The 24,554-nt window shown below is 57.2% G+C and overlaps 1 protein-coding gene and 1 long non-coding RNA gene across 2 annotated transcripts; one reads left to right on the top strand and one right to left on the bottom strand.

Moving 5' to 3' along the window:
• Positions 1-7,521: 7,521 nt before the first annotated feature.
• POLD2 (DNA polymerase delta 2, accessory subunit) lies at positions 7,522-24,543 on the top strand. Its single transcript, XM_073325476.2, has 11 exons — positions 7,522-7,708; positions 9,573-9,836; positions 17,505-17,626; positions 19,868-19,991; positions 20,404-20,518; positions 21,203-21,401; positions 22,441-22,521; positions 22,622-22,779; positions 23,029-23,156; positions 23,623-23,724; positions 24,310-24,543. The coding sequence occupies exons 2-11, from the start codon at positions 9,617-9,619 to the stop codon at positions 24,465-24,467; spliced, it is 1,407 nt and encodes a 468-aa protein (XP_073181577.1). The 5' UTR covers positions 7,522-7,708; positions 9,573-9,616; the 3' UTR covers positions 24,468-24,543.
• LOC140903725 (uncharacterized) lies at positions 13,992-21,618 on the bottom strand. Its single transcript, XR_012156333.2, has 3 exons — positions 21,184-21,618; positions 16,164-16,348; positions 13,992-15,295 (listed from the first exon to the last, which is right to left on the bottom strand). It is a non-coding gene; the product is annotated as an uncharacterized LOC140903725 (long non-coding RNA).
• Positions 24,544-24,554: the final 11 nt, after the last annotated feature.

Raw genomic sequence — 24,554 nt, 5'->3', positions numbered from 1 at the left:
CCTTGAGCCAGTGGGCTGGGGAGGGAAGGGAGCTATTGGACACTAGAGGTTGTACCGAATGGACTCCTCAAAAGTGGGTGTGTCTCACCTTGCCTGTTGCCCCAGAACCTTGTAGTAAAGATACATCACTAGGATCATGTATGTGGCATGAATTGGAATCACAAACTCAAATTGCCTCACAGTACTTTCTCTTGAATAGGCTACATAGAAAGTGACACTGACGATTATAAATCTTAGTGTCAAAAGGGGGATTATGTTGGATCATATTAAAGAAGTTCTGTATTAAAATCACAAATGAGTTTGATTCCCCATAGTTCAAATTCCAGGGTATTACTAATTAAGAGGTCTCTTGGTTTTTGGTACTGTTTCTCTCCCTCTGTGTGTGAAACTTGCAAGCTGCTAACTGTGTGAGTACATTCTAAGACCGAGTCTGTTCTCAAAGCAGTTCACAGAGAGAGAGACTCAAAACAATATTCTAACAACAGAAACAGCACCCAGAGACTCCCCGCCCTTTCCTTGTATTAACAATTGTCATTAAAATAGAGATAGAGGATGTATGTGGATGGATGCTTGGTGTGGATAATAACTGAATGATCAGGGAGGTGCCAGCCTAAGAATCCAGTGTCCATCGGCTGAAGAAGGCATCAAGTGGAAATAACCAGAGGACCCCCCGGTGGGCAGACTGGAATCCACCCAACAGCCTCAAGAATGGGAGAACCAAAGAACAAGATAACATCTTGGAGCCGTCAGGAATGTGCTATCTGCTGATTGATTCAGCAACAGTATGATGAAGCAATTCCCATAGACTGGCCTAGGAAGAAATTCCTATAAAAATAGACTCTAAAAAATGAGAACTTTGGGGTCTGATTCTGCAAACCAACTTCCAGGAGCATCAGATGAGCATCTGACAAGGCCCTGCTCCCTCCGCATGTCCAGGCCACCTGGCCAGTGGCTTGGCATGAGCAACTCTAAGGCTGGTAACTATGATAACAACCTTGCAGAACCTGTGTGTGTGTGTTTGTATGAATGAATGTGTGACTAAATATGAGATTGAATGGCATGTTATAGCTATAACTAACTGCTTACTATGATTCTTTCTGTATTCACAATAAATGTGGTATTTTGCCTTTTTCCCTTTAATAAGATCCTGCTGGTTTTTATTTTATTGGTATAACACCTTTTCCCGGCAGTTCAGCCTCTAGCTCTTGAAAACTCTTGGCTGGACCATCTGGGCCTGGTGACTTGTTGCTTTTTAAACAATCAATTTATTCCCGTATCTCTTCTTCCGATACGTGGGTCTCTAACAACACCTCATCCTTATTACCAGGAAACAGCAGGTGCAGAGTGGGTATTCTTGCAACACCCTTAGCGGGAAAAATTGATGAGCTAAATCATTTCGCTTCCCAGCAATGCACTTAACTTCCTTCATTGGTCCCTGGTGACCAATTACATAGACTCACAGGACTGGAAGGGCCCTCCAGAGGTCATCTACCCCAGGCCCCTGCACTCAAGGCAGGACTAAGTGTTATTTAGACCATAGGCACTGACTACATGGGTGCTCTGGTGCTGGAGCACCCATGGGGAAAAATCAGTGGGTGCTCTGCACCCACTGGCAGCCAAGCTCCCCTCACCCCCCGCCCCTTCTCCTCCTCCTCCCCCCCCCCGAGCGCGCCGCGTCCCTGCTCATCCGCCTACCTCCCAGCGCAAGCTCCGGGAAGGAGGGGGAGGACCGGGAACGTGGTGCGCTCAGGGGAGGAGGTGGGGAAGAGGCGGGGCCAGGGCAGGGATTTGGGGAAGGAGTCGAATAGGGGCAGGGAGGGGGCGGAGTTGAGGTGGGGACTTTGGGGAAGGGGTTGGAATGGGGGCAGGAGGGAGGCGGGGCAGGGGTGGAGTTGGGGCGGGGGCAGAGGAGGGTCGAGCACCCACTGGCACCATTAGAAGTTGGCGCCTATGATTTAGACCATCCCTGACAGGGGTTTGTCTAACCTGCTCTTAAAAATCCCCAATGATGGAGATTCCACAACCTCCCTGGGCAATTTATTCCAGGGCTTAACCACCCTGACAGTTCGGAAGTTTTTCCTAATGTCCAACCTATACCGCCCTCGCTGCAATTTATGCCCATTGCTGCTTGTCCTGTCCTCAGAGATTAAGAAGAATAATTCTTCTCCCTCCTTTTGTAACAAGCTTTTACATACTTGAAAACTGTTATCATGTCCCCTCTCAGTCTTCTCTTTTCCAAACTAAACAAACCCAATTTTTTCAATCTTCCCTCATAGGTCATGTTTTCTAGACCTTTCATCTTTTTTGTTGCTCTTCTCTGGACTTTCTCCAATTTGTCCATATCCTTCCTGAAATGTGGCACCCAGAACTGGACACAATGCTCCAGTTAAAACAACGAGGAGTCCTTGTGGCACCTTAGAGACTAAGAAATTTATTTGGGCATAAGCTTTCGTGGGATTATGCCCAAATAAATTTCTTAGTCTCTAAGGTGCCACAAGGACTCCTCGTTGTTTTTACTGATACAGACTAACACAGCTACCCCTCTGAAACCAATACTCCAGTTGAGGCCTAAGCAGCGTGGAGTAGAGCGGAAGAATTACTTCTCGTGTCTTGCTTACAACACGCCTGCTAACACAGCCCAGAAGGATGTTCACTTTTTTGGCAACAGTGTTACGCTCTTGACTCACGTTTAGCTTGTGGTCTGCTATGACCCCAATTCTGAAGTATCATCCTGAAGCACGGCTCTCTGCCTAGTCCTAGTCCGGACTTGCCTAGTCCTGAAGTACGGCTGTGTTGTGTGTTTGTACAGCACCTGGCACAATGCAAATAATCAATAAGAGTCTGGTTCTCCCGTGGAACCTTTTCAAAGATAGGCACGTTCGCGCCCCTGCTGCTGACCACTCAACCTCTGCATTTGTCAACCTCTTCAGAGCGCTTCAACCCCAATATCCGGGGGGGGGGGGTCTCCTGGCACACTGCAGAATCGGGGCCTTAATGAGCCCCAGCTGGCCCTGGGGACCAGTAACTGATAAGTGTGTGAAGAGTTCAGTTATTCCTTCTGTCCAGCCTTAATGGGCAGGCCTTTAAATTATGAATTTGTTCCCACACCTCCCTCGCTGCTCGTGCCTCATGTTTATTACCCAAAAGAGAAGCTCTGGAGTAGGTTTTCTCCCCTGTAGCCTCAGTGGCAAAGACTGACGCAATGCCATCGTCCTTCTTAATTGCTCCCCTTAGCCCTGGCGAGCCAGCAGCCCCATCCATCCTCCCGCAAGCTTCCTGCTTTGAGAATCTCTTGTTATGTGCGTGGATGCCTTTGACTGTTTTCTGTTGGCTTCAAAGGGTCGATGTCTGGTTTTCAGGAAGATACCTGTTTGCCTCAGCTCACTTTTTGAACCTTGAAATGTACCCAGATTTCTTGCTTTCCTGTTCGCCTCTTTAGAAATATGCTGTCCTGGATGCTTTAGTAGCCTCCGTGCTGAATCAAAGCATTTCACTTCCTTGCTTCGGGCTTCAGGGTCTTTGGGGCGAGCGTCCTCAGTTTGGTTTGGTTTTTTAATCTTCCTTTTTAAATGTAACATCAGCTGCTGGTTTTGAGACAGTTCCTCCCCCGAAGATGTTGCACTTAGCATGTTGTGACCAATATTGCTTAGTGGTTCAGCGAGCTACCACATCAATTGACTCCTGTAGGTTACTTAGGAATGAGCCAAGAACGAGCAGAGCATCTCCTCTCCTGGGCTCTAAAATCAGCTGTTTCAAGAAGCAGCCATGTAAGGTGTCAACAAAGTTGTGTCTCTTTCTCTTGCCCCACTTTGACCAGCTGGTACATGGCTCGTTGGCCACCGAGCTGACGGAAGGTACTGGGGGAATCCAGAGACCAGCCAGGCTCAGGTAGAAGGTCTGTTTCCAAGCTAGCTGCAAATGCTGCAGAGGAAGCGTCCTTTAAAAAGAACCCCTTTGCCAGGGTTACTTACTACAGCAGGAGTGGCCATGAATATGCCATCGGGGCCACAGAGACCTGGATCAAGAGCTAACCACCCAACTAGACTGAGAACTCCTCCCAGGCCTGCTAGTGTTATCAGAGCACAGGCCTGGCTAATACCCTCACAAGCAGAGAGATGGGTAAGAAGGGTCGGTGGTTTTGCAAGGTCCCCAGCTGCTGACCCAGCCCTGCCAAGGATGCTGGTCCTCCCCAGCCCCCATGGTGAGCTGGAGCCGGTTCGCTAGAAATCGCTTGTGAAATTTAGAAGCCCTTTTAGAACCGGTTGTCCCGCGAGGGCCTCTAAATTTGACCGGCCAAAAGTGGCACCTTAGGCACCGACTCTGTGGGGGCTCCAGCCCCGGAGCACCCATGGAGTCGGTGTCCAAGGTGCCACTTTTGATGTGATCAGTGGGGGGAGCGGCCCCTCCCCCTGCTCCCCCCCAGCTACGCTCCCCCGCCCCTAGGAGCCAGAGGGACCTGCCGGATGCTTCCTGGGAGCTGCCCCAGGTAAGTACCGCCAGGACTCCGCACCTCGCCCCCCGGCAGGTGCCTCTGGCTCTTAGGGGTGGGGTGGGCACCCACTACGGTGGCCCACGAGACCCTCCTGCCCAGTTCTGGAGGCAGTCAGGGGACGGGGGGGGGTGGAGGGGGCAGAGGTCCTGGCGGGGGGCGTCAAGGAACGCTGGGGGTTGGATGGGGCAGGAGTCCCGGGGGGTGGGAGTGGGCAACAACCCCCTTGTGGGGTGAGGAGGGAACCGGTTGTTAAGATTTTGGCAGCTCATCACTGCCCAGCCCTCCACCGAGCCGGAGGCTGCATGCCTGTTGGCAGGCCCATGCCTAGGGGCGTCTGGTAACCGACACACGTGGGCCGGCACCGCTGTGTATAGGGGCCCCTTGAAGAAGGCGGATTTATTGGTTTCACAGGCTGAGGCAGAAATTGCACCACATCCGTCTCCAGCTTGATTCGGCTCAGTCACTGAAAGCCCCTTTGGGTGGGTGCAGAACTAAGTCAATGTAGCAGCTGGTTTAGTTCCGTCGGGGCCGTATCTGCTGGGACCTGCCCACCGACCCTTCTTACCCATCTCTCTGCTTGTGCACGAGAAAATATCGACAGATCCCAAATCCTCTGGCCCACGAGCGTTTGGCATGTCGAGTCTCTAGGGTGGACCCGGCCCAGGAATGTTCTGTCATGAGACCCTCATGCCGGCACCTCACCCCGTCCCTGTGCGTACCACACCTCGGACTCCAGTTGTCCATTTAGTGTATTAGCTCGTTGTGCTGAGTGCTTCATGCCAGAGGTTGTCAATTCTCCAGGGCAGGGACGGTCTGAATAGGCTAAAGCAGACCAAGGGGGGTGGGGAGGGGCACAACTGTGATTTGAATTTTACAGTGATGGAACTGAGGCACAGGGGGATTAAGACCCAGATCCTCAAAGACAATTCGGGGCCTAAGTTCCTTTGGTTTCATGTGCACATGTCCCACAGGGACCCGGCTCTGCATGCTTTTGCTTGACAGCGTAGAGGAGACCTCTTGCTGTGCCCAAGTACCCAATTTGGCCAGTCAGCCCTCCTGCCCGGGGTGGCCCCTGCTGCTGATACTGCTTTGTATGTCCCCTCCATACACGCCTTCACTGAGACGCTATGGGACTGGATCCCTCCCAGGATGCACTAGTGCACGCAAACACCCACCACCTACCGTGAGCCTACTTGCTCGGCGGGGCAACTCAGCTTGTTGGTTGCGGTGTGAACCGGTGGCACAATCCCGGTCGTGCTGCAGCGTGGACAGAGCAGGGAGGAATCCTGGCCAGTCCGCGGGAGGCCCGCAGAGGTTAACTAGGCAGCACAGTGGGGCAAGGATATGCCTCCCTTGGGCTTCTTAGCATTGCTGAGCTGGGTGGGGGGGGAGCGAATCTCCAGAGCAGGCCAGGGGCGCCGAGCTCTAGTTTACAGCTGCTCTCAGCCACTTCCTATCTCTTGGGGGGTCTGACGAGAAACATGAATTTCCTGCCCACAGTGAGGAGCAGCAGAAGGGGAGGTGAGAAGAACCTCGCTTGCTGCCTCCCACCCTGCTCTGCCTTGCTGCCTCCCACCTGTGCTGTCTCGGGGACGCCTTCCCCCTGTGCCGAGACATCCCAAGGCGCTGTGGCTGCTGGCCCATCACACAGCTCAGGGGTCTCACCGCAGCAGGGAGCTCAGGCCCCAGCACATGGGACGGAAGACAAGTGTTAGCGCAAGGGACAGGAGGGACTCAGGGCTTAGCAGGGACACACCCCACTGATTCGAAGGCCACAGGGCGAGTAGCCTCCCCACCCCCAGCTCTAACAGAGGGTCAGAGGCCTCCAGGCAGCACTGCTAGGGACAGCGCATTTCTCCCAGGGAGACCCTGAGCTGCCCAGGGCAGCAGACGCCACAGGCTGGTGCAGAGTGAATTCAGGCAGGAGGCTGGGAAACTGGGGAGGGGTCAGAGAAGAGCCACGAGAACGATTAAAGGATCAGGCTTTGTCTACACTGGAGACCCTGCAGAGCCAGCATGGGGGGGCAGTAACCCCCCCATGGAGCCTGGGGACGTCCAAGCTGGGGACACAACACCTGGGAGCGGCCGGGGGTGTGTGATCCTGGACAGGGGGCGGGGCCATAGGGGCATGTCCAGGGCAGTGGGCGGAGCCATGAGGTGTGTCCAGGGCAGGGGTGGGGCACGGGGGCGTGTCCTGGGCAGTGGGCGGGGCCATGGGGTGTGTCCAGGGCAGGGGGGGGCATGGGTGTGTCCTGGGCAGGGGAAGGGGGGAGGGGCGTGTCCTGGGCAGTGGGGGGGGCATGGGGCGTGTCCTGGGCAGTGGACGGGGCCACGGGGCGTGTCCTGGACAGGGGCGGGGCCATGGGATGTGTCCTGGGCAGTGGGCGGGGCCATGGGGTGTGTGCTGGGCAGGGGGCGGGGCCAGGGGGGCCTGTCCCGGGCAGGGGGCGGGGCCACGGAGCTATCCTGGGCAGAGGCGGGGCCATGGGGCGCGTCCTGGGCGGGGCGGGGCCATGGGGCGTGTCCTGGGCAGGGGGTGGGGCCATGGGGTGTGTCCAGGGCAGTGGACGGGGCCATGGGATGCGTCCTGGGCAGGGGGCGGGGCCATGGGGCGTGTCCTGGGCAGTGGGCGTGGCCACGGGGCGTGTCCTGGGCAGGGGGCGTGGCCACGGGGCGTGTCCTGGGCAGGGGGCGGGGACATGGGGCGTGTCCTGGGCAGGGGGCGGGGCCATGGGGCCTGGGCAGTGGGCGTGGCCACGGGGCGTGTCCTGGGCAGGGGGCGGGGCCATGGGGCCTGGGCAGGGGGCGGGGCCATGGGGCGTGTCCTGGGCAGGGGGCGGGGCCATTGGGCGTGTCCGGCGAGGGCCTGGCTACGGCAGGGCCCGGGGTCCCCAGCGGCCCCCTCCCCCGGGCCCCGCCTGCCCAGGGAGCTGGGGCCAAGCCCCGCTCGGAGCCCCGCCCCCACAGGAGCCCCGCCCCTGGCGGCGCGGCCGGTTTCCTGGGAGACGCCAAGCTCCTTCGCTACGTCAGTTCCGCCCGGCCCTTCTGCTTCCGGGTTGTGGCGTTGGCGCCTTTTCCGTCCCGGCAGGCGCTGCCAGGCGCCGGCCGTGACCTCCGACCTCCGTAGCCCTGACCCCTGACCCCGTGCTCCCCTAGCGCTGGCAGCCCGGGGCCGAGGGGCCCGGCAGAGCGGGGGGGTGGCCCTGGTGTTGGCAGGTTCGTCAGCTCCCTAGAAACCTGCGTCTGCGCCCCACGTATGGGGGGGCCACGCCGGGAGCGGGGGTTGGGGAGTGGGGGGGGCACGTGGCACCGCAGGGGCCGGGGAGCGGGGGGGATGGAGCTGGGGGGGGCCATGTGTCACCCCAGGGGCCGGGGAGCAGGGGGGGATGGAGTTGGGGGGGCACGTGTAACCGCAGGGGCCGGGGAGCAGGGGGGATGGAGCTGGGGGGGGCATGTGTCACCCCAGGGGCCGGGGAGCGGGGGGGATGGAGTTGGGGGGCATGTGTCACCCCAGGGGCTGGAGAGCGGGGGGATGGAGTTTGGGGGGGCACGTGTCACCCCAGGGGCCGGGGAGCGGGGGGGATGGAGTTGGGGGGCATGTGTCACCCCAGGGGCCGGGGAGCAGGGGGGATGGAGTTGGGGGGCATGTGTCACCCCAGGGGCCGGGGTGCGGGGGGGGATGGAGTTGGGGGGGCATGTGTCACCCCAAGGGCTGGAGATTGGGGGAGATGGAGTGGGGGGGCACGTGTCACCCCAGGGGCCGGGGAGCAGGGGGGATGGAGCTGGGGGGGGCCATGTGTCACCCCAGGGGCCGGGGAGCAGGGGGGATGGAGCTGGGGGGGGCCATGTGTCACCCCAGGGGCCGGGGAGCAGGGGGGGATGGAGTTGGGGGGGCACGTGTAACCGCAGGGGCCGGGGAGCAGGGGGGATGGAGCTGGGGGGGGGCCATGTGTCACCCCAGGGGCTGGAGAGTGGGGGGGTGGAGTTGGGGGGGCACATGTCACCCCAGGGGCCGGGGAGCAGGGGGGATGGAGCTGGGGGGGCATGTGTCACGCCAGGGGCTGAGGAGCAGGGGGGATGGAGTTGGGGGGGCATGTGCCACCCCAAGGGCTGGAGATCGGGGGAGATGGAGTTGGGGGGGCACGTGTCACCCCAGGGGCCGGGGAGCAGGGGGGATGGAGCTGGGGGGGGCCATGTGTCACCCCAGGGGCCAGGGAGCAGGGGGGATGGAGTTTGGGGGGCACGTGTCACCCCAGGGAGCGGGGGGGATGGAGTTGGGGGGGCACGTGTCACCGCAGGGGCCGGGGAGCAGGGGGGATGGAGGTGGGGGGGGCCATGTGTCACCCCAGGGGCTGGAGAGCGGGGGGGTAGAGTTGGGGGGGCACATGTCACCCCAGGGGCCGGGGAGCAGGGGGGATGGAGCTGGGGGGGGGGGCATGTGTCACCCCAGGGGCCGGGGAGCAGGGGGGATGGAGCTGGGGGGGGCCATGTGTCACCCCAGGGGCCGGGGAGCAGGGGGGATGGAGCTGGGGGGGGCATGTGTCACCCCAGGGGCTGGAGAGTGGGGGAGATGGAGTTTGGGGGGCATGTGTCACTGCAGGGGCTGGGGAGCAGGGGGGATGGAGCTGGGGGGGGGCCATATGTCACCCCAGGGGCTGGAGAGCGGGGGGGATGGAGTTGGGGGGGCACGTCACCCCAGGGGCCAGGGAGCAGGGGGGATGGTGCGGGGGCATGTGTCACCCCAGGGGCTGGGTTGTGAGGGGGATGGAGTTTGTGGAGGGGCATGTGTCACCCCAAGGGTTGGGGAGCAGTGGATGGTGGAGTTGCGGTGAGTATGCATCACCCCAGAAAGTGGGGGATGGTGGAGTTGGGGGGGTGCACATGTCACTCCAGGTTTGAAGAATGGGGGGTGTCAGGAGGATGCACGTCACTCCAGCGGTTGGGAGGCAGGGGATGGTGGAGTCGGGCGGTGGTGGGGGGTTGTATGTGTCATCCTAGGAGCTGTGGAGTGGGTTTTAGGGATCAGGGGCAGGGAGTGAGTGAGTGAACTGTTCATAACAGGAGCTTGTCATCTTCCTAGGTGGAGAGTCGTTGGCTCCACCGGGAGCCCCTCGATTGCCAGCCATGTTCTCTGAGCAGGCAGCTCACACGGCCCAGGGCCTGCTGGCGCCACCATCAGCGGAGGCCTCCACGTTTGCCAGAGTGCCCGTCTCCACGTACACGAACTGCTCCCAGCACTTCAGGCTGGGGGAGCGCAGCTTTAATCGCCAGTATGCCCACATCTACGCCACTCGCCTCATTCAGATGAGACCCCTGTTGCTGGAGAGAGCCCGGCAGAAATGGGGTGAGTTCATTTCCACAAACCACTTTTGTGTGGTTAACGAGGTGACGGTAACATCCTAGGAGAGGAGAAAATTCCCAGGATGGTGTCTAGCTGCCTGTCCTTAGCATATGTGCAACATGCCTCAGGTGGCACGTGGCCAGGATTCATCACTGAATTTGGTCTGCTGGTTGGATTATTAGCTTTCCCGGCTTGGGCTGAGTACTGATGGGGAGTGTGATGTGAATGTTGATCCATGCCCCTCACTGCCTGCCCTGAAACCTGCCTTTGGACAACAGCTGAAACCGACTGAGGGTGAATCCCAGTGTCATACCTCGCTTGCCAGGCGGTGGGGGAAATTGTTGTTTGGTGCGAAGCCCGTGTGCTGTCTTTCTGTTTTTTGAAAGATACAGAGAGCCGTTTCTAAGCAAAACAAAATTCCAAGCAACTGAACCATGGAAGTTTTGGCATGTCCTAGAGAACGCTTTGTCTGCCCTGAATTCCAGCCCTGCTCCTGTTAGGTTAGGGACTGACTCCAAAGGCTTAGAGTGTCTAGCACATCAGCTCGGTGGGAAAACATCTACCATTGCCAAGCAGTGACTCTGGACTGGAAAAGCTTTTTCTGGGCTCACTGAAAAGGAGGCGCGTGTTCCTGAAACAAAAGTTACATTCAGGTAGCGTTAAGAGTCTGAGATGGGCACTTGGAAATTGCTGAGATGGGCAGCCAGGAAAGATTGTTATGGAGTATGTCTCCAGCAGAGTGCGGGGCGTGTGAGCAAGAGAGGTCCTGCAGGTTTAAGTGGTTAATTTCCTTTCTCCTATGGGCTGCATTGCTGTTTACTGATGGAATTATTGTACCTGAATTAGTTTCTTTTCGAACATGTAACTGCTCTAGAGTGTTATAGTTCAGCCTCAAAGTGATATGCAATAGCATAACTGGCAGATACCCTCCTTACTGCACTGAATGATGCAAGTGCCTGCAGATGCCAGAACTCACTGGCTATAGATAAATAACTGGCCCCTTTTTGGAAGATGCTGGCCAATGTGTGACTCCCACATAACTCGGAAAACATGATAAATGGTTGTTATAGAATTTCATGCCGTCTGGAGAGGTCAGCTTCTTGGATTGCTTTTGAATTCCTTCTGTAGGGGGTTTTAAATCTTTTTTATGAGTCCTGTGCTGTGCTGCCGTACAAGCCCCCTCCCAGAGCTGTGCCTACCTTTGAGAGTGTTGCACTGTTGCCCGCTCTCCCAATGTTGTTATTGTGCGCCTTGCGGTATTTAGTGTTTTCCTTAAAGCCCCAGCTCCTGGAGGCAGGTGATTATGTGAGGATCTCAGCTTTCATTTAAAAAAAAAAAAAAAGTGGTTGCAGAGAAAAGCTTGAAACATGACTGCTAAAAGCTGCAGACAAAGGGTCAAGAAAACTGCCCAGGTTAATTGTTTTTTAAAAAGTCTCAACATGGCGCAGCAGTGACCCTGGCTGTTCGACAGCGATGGTAGCGGAGTGCATTCTCCAGTAGGTCTAACCCTGCTATCAAGGCGTTGGACTGTCAGCCCAACGAGGGGGTTGCTTCCGCTGTGGAGGGGAGTATAATCCCTCTTTCTGAGGCTGTAAGCTAGCTAAATTGAGGAGGTAAACATGCCACTGACAGCCCAGCCAGCAGGTGGCTGAAAACAATGGCCAAAACAACATGGAAAACCAAGTCTCCGTTCTCTGTGCATTCCTGAATCCTTAAAGAACTGAACGCGAAAAGTAGTCAAGTCGGATTAAAAATGAACCAGTCGAAAACGAAATACGTGAGATCAGAGGTACTGCCAAGAACGCAAATAACTCTTGGAGGAGAGCAGATCCAAGAAGTTGATAAATACACTTATTTGGGCCAGGAAGTCAACATGCGACCCAATCAGAAAGGCAAACTGTTGCACAGAAAAAAAGCTGGATGGTGCACGTTCAATGACATCAAACACATCCTCCAAGGAAAGATCAGCAAAACAACTTGTGCGAATCTTTTTAACTTGACCGTGCTTCCAGTGATGTTATATGGCAGCGAAACATGGTCGCTGACAAAGATTGAAGACATCAACTGTTACACAGAGGGCAATGGAACGAACATTTTTGGGCATTTCGCTCCGCGATCACATCCCCAACGAAATAATTAGGCAGCAGTCTGGAGTGCGAGATGTTGCTGTTGAAAGCAAGCTCAGCAAAATGCGGTGGGCAGGACATGTGGCCCAACTCAGTGATAACAGGTGGACCGCAGCTATATCCGAGTGGTATCCGCGAGAACAGAAACGGTCACGCGGTCGGCCTCCAAAGAGGTGGGATGATCTCCTAACAAGGAGATATGGACAAGCATGGCGAAGGATGGCCAGAAGCGAGAGGCGATTGGAAGACGTGTTGTGATCGGCTCAGTCTCAGCTGATGAAGGACTGACAGTCTACGCATGATTTTGAGGTGGGAGGGCTGTTTTTTTTGTTTGCTGGTTCATTTTGATTTTTGCTGTCTTGGGAATGGCAAAGCTGTATTATTTGCTTCTTGGTCGTTTAAATCCTTAACTAACCCAAGGCATCTGGCTTGTGATACTGGTAGACGGGGGAGACGATGTTTGCTAGATTTTAAAGGTCACATTCAGAAGACAAAGGAATAGCTGGGGAATTCATACAAAGTGCTTCAGTGTCTTGTACCGGTGTTGAAATTGCTGGCTCTGGGGTATGATGATGGAGTGGAGTGTTTTATTGCTAGGTTGCTGATGGTCTGAGTCCAGCCCAGGCAGGAGCTGTTTCTATCTGGTAGCTTTTCATTGACCTGAGTTAAGTGAATTGATTATCTCAGGATGCTCACTTGTGGGCAAGTGTCTCTACCAGAGCCCCCCACAGTGATCACTCATGGAGGCCCCTGGTTGGCAGACTTGGCAGAGAGGTCGAGGGTTGAGGATGAAGTCTCCTGTTATCCCCAGTGGCCTGTGATGGGACACTAGATGGGGAGGGCTCTGAGTTACTACAGAAAATTCTTCCCCAGGTGTCTGGCTGGTGGGTCTTGCCCACATGCTCAGGGTCGAACTGGTCGCCAGATTTGGGGTTGGGAAGGAATTTTCCCCCAGGTCAGATTGTCAGAGACTGGTGGGGAGTTGACTTCCTCTGCAGCATGCGGTACAGGTCACTTGCAGGTTTAAACTAGTGGAAATGGTGGATTCTCTGTAACTTGAAATCATGATTTGAGGATGTCAGTAACTCAGCCAGAGGTTAGGGGGGCTTTTTCAAGAGTAGGTGAGTGAGGTTCTGTGGCCTGCGATGTCAGACTAGATGATCATGATGGTCCTTTCTGACATTAAAGTCTATGAATCTATGGACCTCGGTGAAGTGGTGGGTCCCTCTAGGTGTGCTGGTCAGGGCCAGTTTGGGGCGGGAAGCCTCTCCTGGGCTGCCTGTCCAGCCCCTGGCACTAGCATTGCATTCAAACTCTCACATAAACAGCAGAAGTGGCATCCCCATGGTCTAGCCTGATGTCCCAGCAAAGTGCAAACTAACACTGGGGAGCAGTGTCCTTCCACCCCTGTTAGTTACAATTCCTGCTGGCCCTAAGGCTGTGGCTAGGCTGCCCCAAGTCCCTCCCATACAAGAACAGCTGTCCTGGCATAAGCACCTGTACGCCAGTGTAACTGCATCCATGTACCAGTGTAGCTAACCCCGGGAGAGTGAAAGTGCTGCCATGTTGGTGTGTAGGCAGGATTCGAGAGAGACTAACAAAAGCAAAGCAAAGCTGCAGGCAGTCTCTCAAAACCACTTCCCCTCTCAACTAATCAGTTTCCACTGGGTTGATGTGTCCAGGCTCATAAGTGTTCTCATTTTGCAGTTGTCTGAACCTTCCTGTGACAGGCCCAGCCTTCATTCTAATGTGAAATGGGCTGAGAGAACCTTCCTAGAAGGAAAAGGACAAAGGCAGCCTCCTCCCCAGGCTTTCTTCACTCATCAGGCACAACCTCCTTCTCCCTACACACACGCACCCTTTGGTGGGTTCCTTTTGAAAACAAAAGGGTTAATGCCAAGAGTGGGGGAATTCCTGTGGGAGGCAAGGGAGGCAGCAGCAGCCAGCCAGGATTAATATCCAGTAGCACCTAGGCCAGTCTTAGACCACGTGCATGGCACTGAATAAACACAGTCTAAGACCAGATACAGCAGGTGATACAGTCAGACTGGGGAGTACAAGAAAACATGGAGACAATCCAGTATAGAAGTAGATTTAGGGGTTTCTCTCCCAGGGTTCCTCTACACTTGGGAATGTACTGAAGTAGCTAATCAGGAATAATTATTCTGGAATGACTCCCCATGTGGGCCCACTTATTCCAGAATGCGAGTGTCTTCCTTCAGTTTAGCTTCCAGAATGGATTCTGTTTTGGAAGGGGGTGAAGTTAAATGGGGGAAAAGGCTCTTGTGTTCTGGATTTTGTGCCCCCACCCCCCACATGGGGAGTTATTCTGGAATAACTCTTTTGTGTAAACAAGCCCATCCTTCATCTCCATATTAGCCAACCTCAGCCTCAATCAGCTCATGAAGCCCTGACAGCTCCCAGCCTGAGAGTCTGGGTGCAGCTAGACTAATGTTTAGCTAGACTAATGTTTCTCTAGTGCCTTGGGTCTGAGACTCTCGCAGTGTGTTGCAAACATGCTCCCCTACAGATGTCCTTGAACCCTTCCCTGACTTCCTTGGGGAAGAACAGAAGCCCAATGCCAAGGGAAATGACCCAGAATCAGCCTCAGAGTCTAGATTAGCTGAGCCTCTAGTGGAATTTATTTCAACATTTGTCTTGGAGCCTGAGGAATTGCTTCTTCTTCTTTTTTTTTTTTTAACTATCCTGTTTAGGCTGCGCAGGAACGAATGGAATTTAAGTGCAGTCAATAGAGCTGAGCCCTGCTCTCGGGGAACAGCCAGAACTGTTGTGGCTGATCAGAGCTCTGCAGCCCAGGGAGGGCAAGGCCCCACGGGAAGGACTGACCATCCTTGTCCTGCTTCCTGAAATGGTCTTGTAAATCTCTGGCTTGAACGCTTTGCACGAGATTGTGTGTGTGTGTGTGTGTGTTTGTGTGCGCGATGGTGTGAACTCAGGTAATATCACTGAGGATCTCTAGAGCTGCCATGCTGAGCCCTGAGCGGTGTGGGAGGAGGAGAGCCAGAGCTCAGCAGCGGTGCAAAACCCAGACCGGGGAACTTTGAATGGGAGCATTAAGGTGGCCGTCGGAAGATGTGTTGTAGCCCAGCCAGGAGTTCTGGGCTAGATGGAGGAATCGCTAGGTGAGGTTCTCTGGTCTGGGCAATGCAGGAGGCCAGTCTAGATGATCGGAATGGTCTCTTCTGGCCTTGAAACCTATGAATGTGTCCTGATTGATGAGAGTTCTCCCTTTCCCCGGTGGGCCAGGGGGTGCTGGGTTTCCAGGCCGACTGTGGTGTCGATCTACCAGGTGAAGCAGAGTTCTGGTTACTTGCACTGAAATAAGAAAACAAAGGTCATTTGGGGGGCTAGTGAGGCCAGTGGCCCTCTAGCTATGATTCCTGACCTTCCCAGTGTCACCTCTGCTGGTCAAACAGCCCAGTATGTCGGTGAGCCAAGTGGAAAGAGAGCAGGCAGTCTGATTTGTGAGCCCCTGGGATGGGCTCGGCTCTCAATGTAAATAACACTTGGAAGGGAAATGTTAGGCGGGGAATCAGTTCCTCCTTTACTTACCTGCTGAGAGCACAATCCAGATGTCAGTGGCATCGGCGGTACCGACAGCCGCGTCTCCCTGGATGGCTGTGGTTAGTGATCTCGTTGAGCGTTGTGAGGGAAGTGGAGAGTCCTGAACTCAGGTCTTGTGTTACGAATTATACCTATGCTAACTTTTCCTTAACACTTGGCTGTCAAGTGGAAGGGGACCAGAATTCCCAGGGTCTTGTGTTGAATCCCCAGACTGAAGTCATAAGAACGGCTGTACTGGGTCAGACCAAAGGTCCATCTAGCCCAGTATCCTGTCTTCCGACAGCGGCTAGTGCCAGGTGCTTCAGAGGGAATGAACAGAACAGGGCAATTTATCGAGTGATCTGACCCCTGTCTTCCAGTCCCAGCTTCTGGCAGTCAGAGGTTTAGGGACACTGGGAGCCTGGGGTTGCCTCCCTGACCATCTTGGCTAATACCCATTGGTGGATCTGTCCTCCAGGAACGTGTCTAATTCTCTTCTAAACCCAGTTATACTTTTGGCCTTCACAACATCCCCCAGCCATGAGCTCCACAGGTTGCCTGTGTGTTGTGTGAAGCAGTACTTCCTTCTCTCTGGCCAGCGGCCCGTCTCGCGGGATGGTCACCAATCCCGACCGCTCACCTTTAATAACGGGCATGTGCCACTGCTGGCCGAATCCAGCTGCCAGCACCAGGCTCTGTCTTCCCATGAGTGTGGGCTGGAGAATTCAGCGCCCGCTGCTCTGGCATCAGTGCAGTTTCCTTGGTCGCACAAGAGGGCGTCATCCCCCTTTTTGTTTCAGGTTTCGGAGTAGCAGCCATGTTCGTCTGTATTCGCAAAAAGAAAAGGAGGACTTGTGGCACCTTAGAGACTAACCAGTTTATTTGAGCGTGAGCTTTCGTGAGCTACAGCTCACTTCATCGGACGTTTCAGCGCAGAGCCAGAGAATTCGTATGTTAAAGGCCAGGACCCACTGTGATCATCTAGTCTGGCCTCCCCCCAAGGCAGGAGTATATCCCCTGGTGATTCCAGCACCCAGCCCAGGAACTGGAGGTCCAGCTAGAGCGTATTATTGGAGGGATTTAATGACTCCAAGGGCTGAGTATTCCCACAGCCCAAGGGACGGCATTCCAGTGGGTAATCGCCGTCCCCTGAAAACACGCAGCAGTGTAGGGTTTGATTGCACCCACAGCTGGGAGCACATGGCTCGGCCTTGGGAGCTCTGTTTCCTGTTGTGCATTAGGAGAACAGGCTCCTTCTGCCCCTTGCCCCAAGGGGCACAGATTGGAGGTGACCTCAGGGTAACTGCCGCAGATAGAAAGGACCTCCTGGGACATCCCAGCTCCCGAGGGCCCCGTGGAAGCCTTAGCTGAGACACAACCTTAACCTTGCTGGTTTCTCAGAACTAGAGATGTGGGTTCTGTGTCACGGGGGCTGGGCGTCCTGCCTGTTGGACTGACATCCTGGAGTGAGCCGCAGGGACCCATGAGCTTGGGCTCTGTCTCACCAGATGATGTGTTGATCCTCTTGGTGATGGCGCAGAGGCACGAGCCGAAGCCAAGACAGCGACTCTGGGCACTGGCGGAGGGGTTCCTTTCCCAGACACAGAAGAGACCGTTCTTGCTCCCTCAAATCCACTATCCCATGCAGGTTTGCTGTCTACAGTGCATTTAGGTGCTTGGCTGGTCTAGGCCTCTGTGGCAGCTTCCCTGGGGGGTCTTGCCCCATAGAACAGAGCTTGCCCTTAGAATCCTGGCACTCGCCAGTTACCAATCCTACCCTCTTTCTCCCGGTCCCATGCCCTTTCACATGCCCACCCCCATTTTTCTCCCTTGGAGTTTATGCCCTTCAGATGTTTCTCGACCGTCCCTTTAGGTGTCCCATAGCCGTGTTGTGTGACTCCCCTCCAGGGTGGCTGTGAGTCCAGCCTGTCCCTCAGGTAGTCGAATGTCCAGAGAGGCTGAGTTGTGCTTTTCTCTGCAGGCAGCAGCATAGCCGTGAAGAAGCTGTGTGAGCTGCAGACCGCAGAGAAGTGCTGCATAGTGGGAACCCTCTTCAAGTCCATGCAGCTGCAGCCCTCTATCCTCCGGGAGATCAGCGAGGAGGTAATGACGGTGGGAGGGGCTCAGAGCCTCGCTGATGCTCGACATAGTCAAGCGAATCATGTCTCGAAGCATGAGCAGTCAGGCTGGGTGACCCCTTTCATCTTCTGCCTGCTCTCAATGCAGGGGCCCACCCTGGGGCAGACCACAATGAACTCTGAGCTGTCCTTGACAGGAATGTGTCCTATTTTCACTCTTAAAAATCCCCTTTTTCTCTCTGAATGCTTAGTCCCTGCTTTGTCACCCCAGCAGCCTCCATCACACTGGCTGAATTCCTCTCTGTGCTCCGAGTCTGGGGGGTGTGAAGGCACTTTGTGGTGCGTCCTGTCCCGGAGAGTCAGTTTCCCCAGCTGTACATTTGGCTTGAGGAGGAGAGAGACCCATTCAAACAGGCACGTGCGGCTGTCCAAGCACAAACCCTGCTGGAGGGATGTGGGCAGGGAAAGCTCCTGGAACTGCTTACACCTCTGTTTTTTTAAATGACGCCATCCCTTTGCAAAAGCTTCCTAGCATTGCTGTGACTACAGGGGTTGCTGCATCTCTGCCCCCTTAGTAGTGTCTCTCTGTGCGCTGCTCCTTGGGCCTTTACTTCTCCTGCAGTGGAATCTTGCCTTTCTCCCATGCTTGGCCTTGGCCCTGGGCTCCAGCGCCTGGAAACCAACCTGTGACCCAGCGAGTCCGACTGAGTTTGGCACCTGCAGTTTGTCCCTTTGGGAGGCTTGTGGGCAGTTCAAGCAAGCCTCCCTAAATGAAGAGTGTTTTGTTTTGACCATAGGCACAAAGCAGTGCAGAGAAAAGGGTTTTAAAACGACAAAAGATCTGTTTATCCATTTATCTGGCATGAAGTCCTAGGCAAGCCTGTCTGACTCCAGACTGCTGCCCCTGGCTGTCAGCCTGTACCCCTTAACTCTCTGTCAGCTTCTGGGAGCATGCCCTTCTAACTCTGGTTGGGAACGATCTTTGTTCTCCTGTGTTGACAAGCTTGGACTCCACTCCTAACCCATTCCTCCCTTGACAAATTACTCTGACTTGCTCAGCAGTGGGCCGGAGGTAGAAACACCCAAAATGACTAATCCTGGCTGTCCCCTAGGCTGTCCCTCAGCCGCCTGCCTACAAACAGCCTCTTTGGCAAATTAACCCCGTGTATTTATACAGTCAGTCCCCTTGGCAACCATCAGACCGAAATAAAGAGCAGATAGTTTTCGTAAATAAGGCCGAGATTTTGACACAGAAATTTTTAGTAAATTTCACAGCACTGGTGCCAGAAAAAACAGTAAGTCCCGGAAAGGAGGAGGGTGGGTGGAAAGCAAGCCCATCCTGCACTCGCCCAGCTCTGGGCTTTGCAACCTGGCCCCTGGGCTTCCAGCGCTGCTCAGGCTTGGCATGTCCGTCCCTCCGTAGACGGAGATAGAGAGGCAGACGTGCCAAATTCGACTGGCGTTCTGTGGGGCGGCGGGTGGACGCACTGGACCTGGGTGGCACTGAACTCCATGCCCAGAGCAGGGAACCAGGCACGGCCCCAAAGGACGGGATCTGTTGCTGCAAGGCAGGTGTGGGGTGGGCTCGTCACAGACTTGGTTCACATTCACCATGGCTGTGGACACCATGACCACTGTGCCCGAATCGTAGCCTTATTCATAGACAGCCCCAAGCAGCCCCAAATCCCTTACACTCCTGTCCAAATTACTTGGCTTGAGGCTCAGCCACTGCGAAGAGGAAGATCTTTGCTAAGGAATAAAGCTTGCAGCCTTTCTGCCAACTCCAGGCAAACAGAGCTGTGCTCTCCCCCGTGTAATGATTGCAAACACGTATCCCGAGGCTGTCCAGCGGAAGGCTTTCTGGCAGAAGGTACCACCGGGATGAGTAACGTTCTCCTTAGCTAGGTCTCCAAGTTATTGTTTGCATGTCCTCTGCACCAGAAGGAACTGGGAGGAGAAAATGTGTCAATGATCATTTGCACCTGGGTAGCAAAGTCTCTTTTGCCAAGACCCTGGAAAGTTCCTGCAGCTCCAGCAAAGCAGGGACAGGGGGTCGGTACCAAAGCTCTGCCTTCCGAGAAGAGCATGGCTTTAAAAAAACAGGCCACTGCGCTTGAGTTGCTGGGGCCCAGGCTCCGTGTGCGGGAGGCTCCATTCGCTCCTGGACCCCCGGTCAAGCGTCTGCTCCGCTTGATGGCGGGGGAGCCTTTGGGGCCGTTCATGCTATGGTACTAGAACATGCCAGTGGCCTGGCCTGTCTCCACAGCACAACCTGCTGCCGCAGCCTTCCCGCACCAAATACATCCACCAGTCGGACGAGTTGATCCTGGAGGATGAGCTGCAGCGGATCAAGCTGGAGGGAGCTGTCGACATTCAGAAGCTGGTGACAGGTATGGAGCGACGGAGCTGCCGCGGTCCCATGCAGCCAGCCGGGCTGGGGTGCCAATGCACTGGGACCAAGCTGCTCCTGGGCTAGGCTGTCGGCCCTTCCCTCCTCCACAATGGGCATAGACTAGACGGGTGTGTGCCGAGTACTAAACGCCCTGGCAACATCAGCAGAGCTCCCAGTCCGTGGCTGGCAGCCTCCCATTCAGGGGGGTGGGAGGAGTGGAGCGGGGGTGGCTCACTTGGATCCAGGACGGGCTCTTCTCCCTTCCTGGCACCCTGAGTGATGAGAGCAGAGCCCTGGGTGCGGCGCAGCGGGCGCAGCGGGCGCTGTGCGTGGCCCTGGCTTCCTGCGGGCCGGTGCGCAGTCTGGGATGGACCTGCCTAACGTTGTTTCTCCCTCGTGCTGCTGCTCAGGGACCATCCTCGCCATCTACGGCTCGGAGAGGGAGGACGGCAAGTTCGTGGTGGAAGATCACTGCTTTGCCGACCTGCCCCGGCAGCTGCCCCGGAGAGGGCCCAGCACCGACAGGTGAGGCAGCCTCCCTCGAGGCACCCTGCCAGGAGGGTGGACATGGGGCAGTACCAGCCATGGGAGGCGTGTCTGGCCTGACTCCCCTTCCCTGTACTGCAGGGATGGCAGTAGGTACCAGGCCTCTAGGCCAGGGGCTGGTGAAGCAGCTGAGGGTGCCCATTGCCCAGGGCTTTGCAGAGGCTTTTCCATCCCACCCCTCTGCGCCCGGCCTGCTGCGCCTGTTCCCTGTGTCGGGAGGGGAAGGCCCAGGCAGGGGTGGGCAACGTGGCCTGAAGTCCATTGCTGCCCCGTCTCCCAGTGCGCAGTGGCGCTTCCCCCTCCCTGGTCTCAAGGCCAGTGAACGGCTGATGGAGCTGGGGCTCCAGTCCCCTCCCCAGGTGCCCGCTGCTGATGCCAGCCCTGCCATCACCTGCTGCCACATGACGGGACGGTCCCAGACACCCTGCAAGGGTCGGCACCGCCAGCATTCAAACCCTGCAGCCTTCCAGCTGTTAGCCCTTTGCTGGGTCCGCTTGGCCTGAAATTGGCCTTCAGCTCTGCAGCTTTGTCTCCCTTGTGTGCTCTCCCGCTTGGTAACGATGGCCTGACTACCATGGCGAGGCACCGCACGTGCCTTGGTAACCCGCCCACTGCCCATGTGTGTCGGACGGCAGGGCACCCACCTGTTGCTTTGGGCCACAGGTTTGTCTTGCTGGTGTCTGGCCTGGGCCTCGGTGGCGGGAGCGGCGAGAGTTTCCTGGCCATGCAGCTGCTGGTGGACGTGGTGACGGGGCAGCTGGGGGCTGAAGGCGAGCAGGGCTGTGCGGCGCAGATCTCCCGGGTCATTCTGGCGGGCAACCTGCTCAGCCAGAACACGCAGAACAAAGACACCATCAACAAGGTGAGGGCCCCCGGGGCGCCCCGTCGGCCTGCTGGCACCAACTGGCAGCCCCGGCACAGGCCACGGAGACTCGCCCCCCAGTGCATTGGTTGTGTGGGTAAATGGAGGGGTCTCAGTCCGGAGCTTTTCCCCAGTACTGAATGCATTTGCTTGGGGTCTGTCTGCTCAGAGTGATACTTGCATGGGCAGGGGAAGCGGGCGCCAGGCTGGGCACAGGCCGCCATGCTGGATCTCTGGAATGTGCCAAGGTTCTGGGCGAACTAGCAGAGGGACTCGCTGGAGATGCCCCTGTGGGATCTGGGTGCTGGGAGAGGCTGGCAGGGCCATGCCCTTGACTTGGGGCAGAGGAATTAGCTAGGGAGCTGCCTGGGCTGACAAGGGACTCCGAGAGGTGGTGCCACGTGGCCGGCCCCAGGAAGCTGTGCGTGCCAGGCACCGCTAGTCATTGCCAGCTGCCTCTCCCCCCTGTGGTACCAGCGAGCAAACAGCCCCCGAGGGTGGGTTAGAAACAGGCTAGCGAAGGGAGGGGCCACCCATGGGGAGCTGTGCTGGGATCTGCGTGATCTCCTCTGACCGGTAAGGATGTGGGGGGAAGGGGGAACTTCCAGGGGGGTCAGCGCCCGAGAGCCCGGCCCCAGCCGGCAGAGGGCACTGCTGGGTGGAGGAGCCAGTGCTGACAGATGGCCTGCAGCGGGGAGGGGTCTGAACAGCCGTACAGTGGGAGAGTGCTGCCCACCCCCCTTGGGCAGCCAGGGGCTCCTGGGGGACGGAGCATTGCCAGACCGCAGCCACCCTCTGGGCCTGCAGTGGGAATCCTACCAGGGCGAGGGGGAGCTGACACAATGCCTGGCTCCACTTCCTCACCCATGTAGCTGCCGCATGGGCTGGGGCTCCCTCAATTGCAGCTGCCCAGCCTGTCCTGGCACATGCCCACCTGGGGCATGACTGGGAGGACTCCTGCTTCCCACGGGTGGCTCAGCAGGTACCATGCTGGCTGCGGAGGCTGCTCCTCTGACGCTTCTCCCCCTTGTTCTTGCAGGCAAAGTACCTGACCAAGAAGACCCAAGCTGCCAGCGTGGAGGCGGTGAAGATGCTGGACGAGATCCTGCTGCAGCTCAGTGTGAGGGGGCCAGAGCCGGGGAACGCTGCTCCTGGAGGGTGGGGGCAGTCAGCAGGTTTGCGTTGGAGCCCAGCTCTGATTGCCCCCTCTTTGCTTGCAGACCTCAGTGCCAGTGGACGTGATGCCCGGCGAGTTTGACCCCACAAACTACACGCTGCCCCAGCAGCCACTGCATCACTGTATGTTCCCCCTGGCGGGCGCCTACTCCACACTGCAGCTGGTCACCAACCCCTACCAGGCCGACATCGACGGGGTCCGGTAAAGCCCTTTCCTCAGCACCAGGCGGCGGCATGGCAAACACAGGCAGTGCTTTGTGCCCCCGCTGCTGGGCAGGGAAAACCCCGCCCCTCCACCTGCTGGGCAGCACGGGGCAGGAGCTGGCAATGGCTTAGCAAAAGGTCTGGGTGTGGTGGGTAGCGGTGTGGGGCTCTGAGCTGGCACGCTTAGGGCTGGGCGGTGGGGCTGGCGCTGGGAACAACAAGCAGTCCAACTCCCGTTGCTCTCCAGGTTCCTGGGCACGTCTGGCCAGAACATTAACGACATCTTCAAGTACAGCAGCATGGAGGACCATCTGGAGATCCTGGAGTGGACACTGCATGTCGGGCACCTCAGCCCCACGGCCCCAGACACCCTTGGTAAGGGGCTGGGCAGGGACCCCCGCAGTGGGCCTGGGTGGGCAGGAGGCATGTGAGCCGTGATGGCGCTGAGGGGAGTGGGTTTGGAGACGGCGCTCACGCCCAGGCTGGGAAGAGGTGGCCAAGAGCTGCCATGCAGCAGGGCCAGGTGTCCCGGTAGGGCGCTTGTGGGCCTGGACTCTGAGCATCAGGTCCCAGCCCTGCTGGCTCTGAGAACAGCAGCAGAACAAACCCCCGACTCTGGAGGGTGTGGAGGGGTCTGGCCCAGGGGCTCCCCGGGGCAGCATGACATCCTGTTTCTCTGCATCGCCCCTAGAGCTGGGAGTGCCCAGCAGGGATGGGGCTGTGAGTTGGCAAGAGGCACTAGTTGGCATTGGTGGGCAGGTGGCCGTCCTGCCGTTCGGTAGGGTGCTCCTGCGGATGGAGGAGTTCCTGATTTCTAGCTACACCCTCCATCGCCTTCCAGGCTGCTACCCTTTCTACAAGACCGACCCCTTCATCTTCACCGACTGCCCTCACGTCTACTTCTGCGGGAACGCACCACGCTTCCGATCCAAGGAGCTCAAAGGTGAGGGGCCCACAGGCCTGCTGACTGGGCCCTGGGCTTGCCCCTGGAGTGGGCTGCTCCGTGTGCCTCGCCACGACAGTGCTGGGCGGGAAAGGAGGCCCCAGCAGCCGGTTCCTCAGTGTCCTCGGAGATTGTGGGGTCCTGCCGCCCTGGTATTGAGATGGTTACCATGCGTGTCACTGCTGGACGGATGTGCACCAGGGCATGCTGGCAAGACCCAGCCAGCTGTCCCAGCATGCCTCAGCAGGGTCCGCACCCAGGCAGTGCATGCAGGAGGAGGCTGGGCTGGGCACGCGCCAGGAGCCGGGCCGCTGCGCTGGTCACGAACAGCATGAACCACAGGTGGAGGTGACCCCGTGGCTACGCAGTTTCCAGGACGGCTGCTGAGCTTGCACCAGCCCCCGCAGGGTGGGCGAGGGCAAGCTCCTGGCCTAGCAGTAGGGTCCGGGTGCATGAGCGACGCAGCGAGGGGGAAACTTGGCGGCTCCGTGCCAGGGGTTGAGCCGGGAGCCCAGCCCAGGCGACCCCCCGGCGCTGGTATCTAGGTGCGGGAGCGGCTCAGCCCCCCCTCTATTTGCCTCTCAGGGGTGGATGGGCAGCAGGTGCTGCTGGTGACCATTCCCGACTTCAGCGCCACCCAGACGGCCTGCCTCATCAACCTGCGCAACCTGACCTGCCAGCCAGTCAGCTTCTCCGGCTTCAGCGCCGACGAGGACGAGGGCGAGATGGAGATCAGCCACTGAGCCGGGGCGGGGCAGAGCTGCCCGCTGGGGGGCCGGGGGAGGCGCAAATGGACCCCAATAAAAATACCTCCCTCTGCCTGCGGTGTT

Source organism: Lepidochelys kempii, chromosome 26 (genome assembly GCF_965140285.1).
Source record: "Lepidochelys kempii isolate rLepKem1 chromosome 26, rLepKem1.hap1, whole genome shotgun sequence".
In the NCBI taxonomy this organism is placed as follows: domain Eukaryota; kingdom Metazoa; phylum Chordata; order Testudines; family Cheloniidae; genus Lepidochelys; species Lepidochelys kempii.
This window is presented reverse-complemented; position numbering and strand designations above follow the sequence as displayed.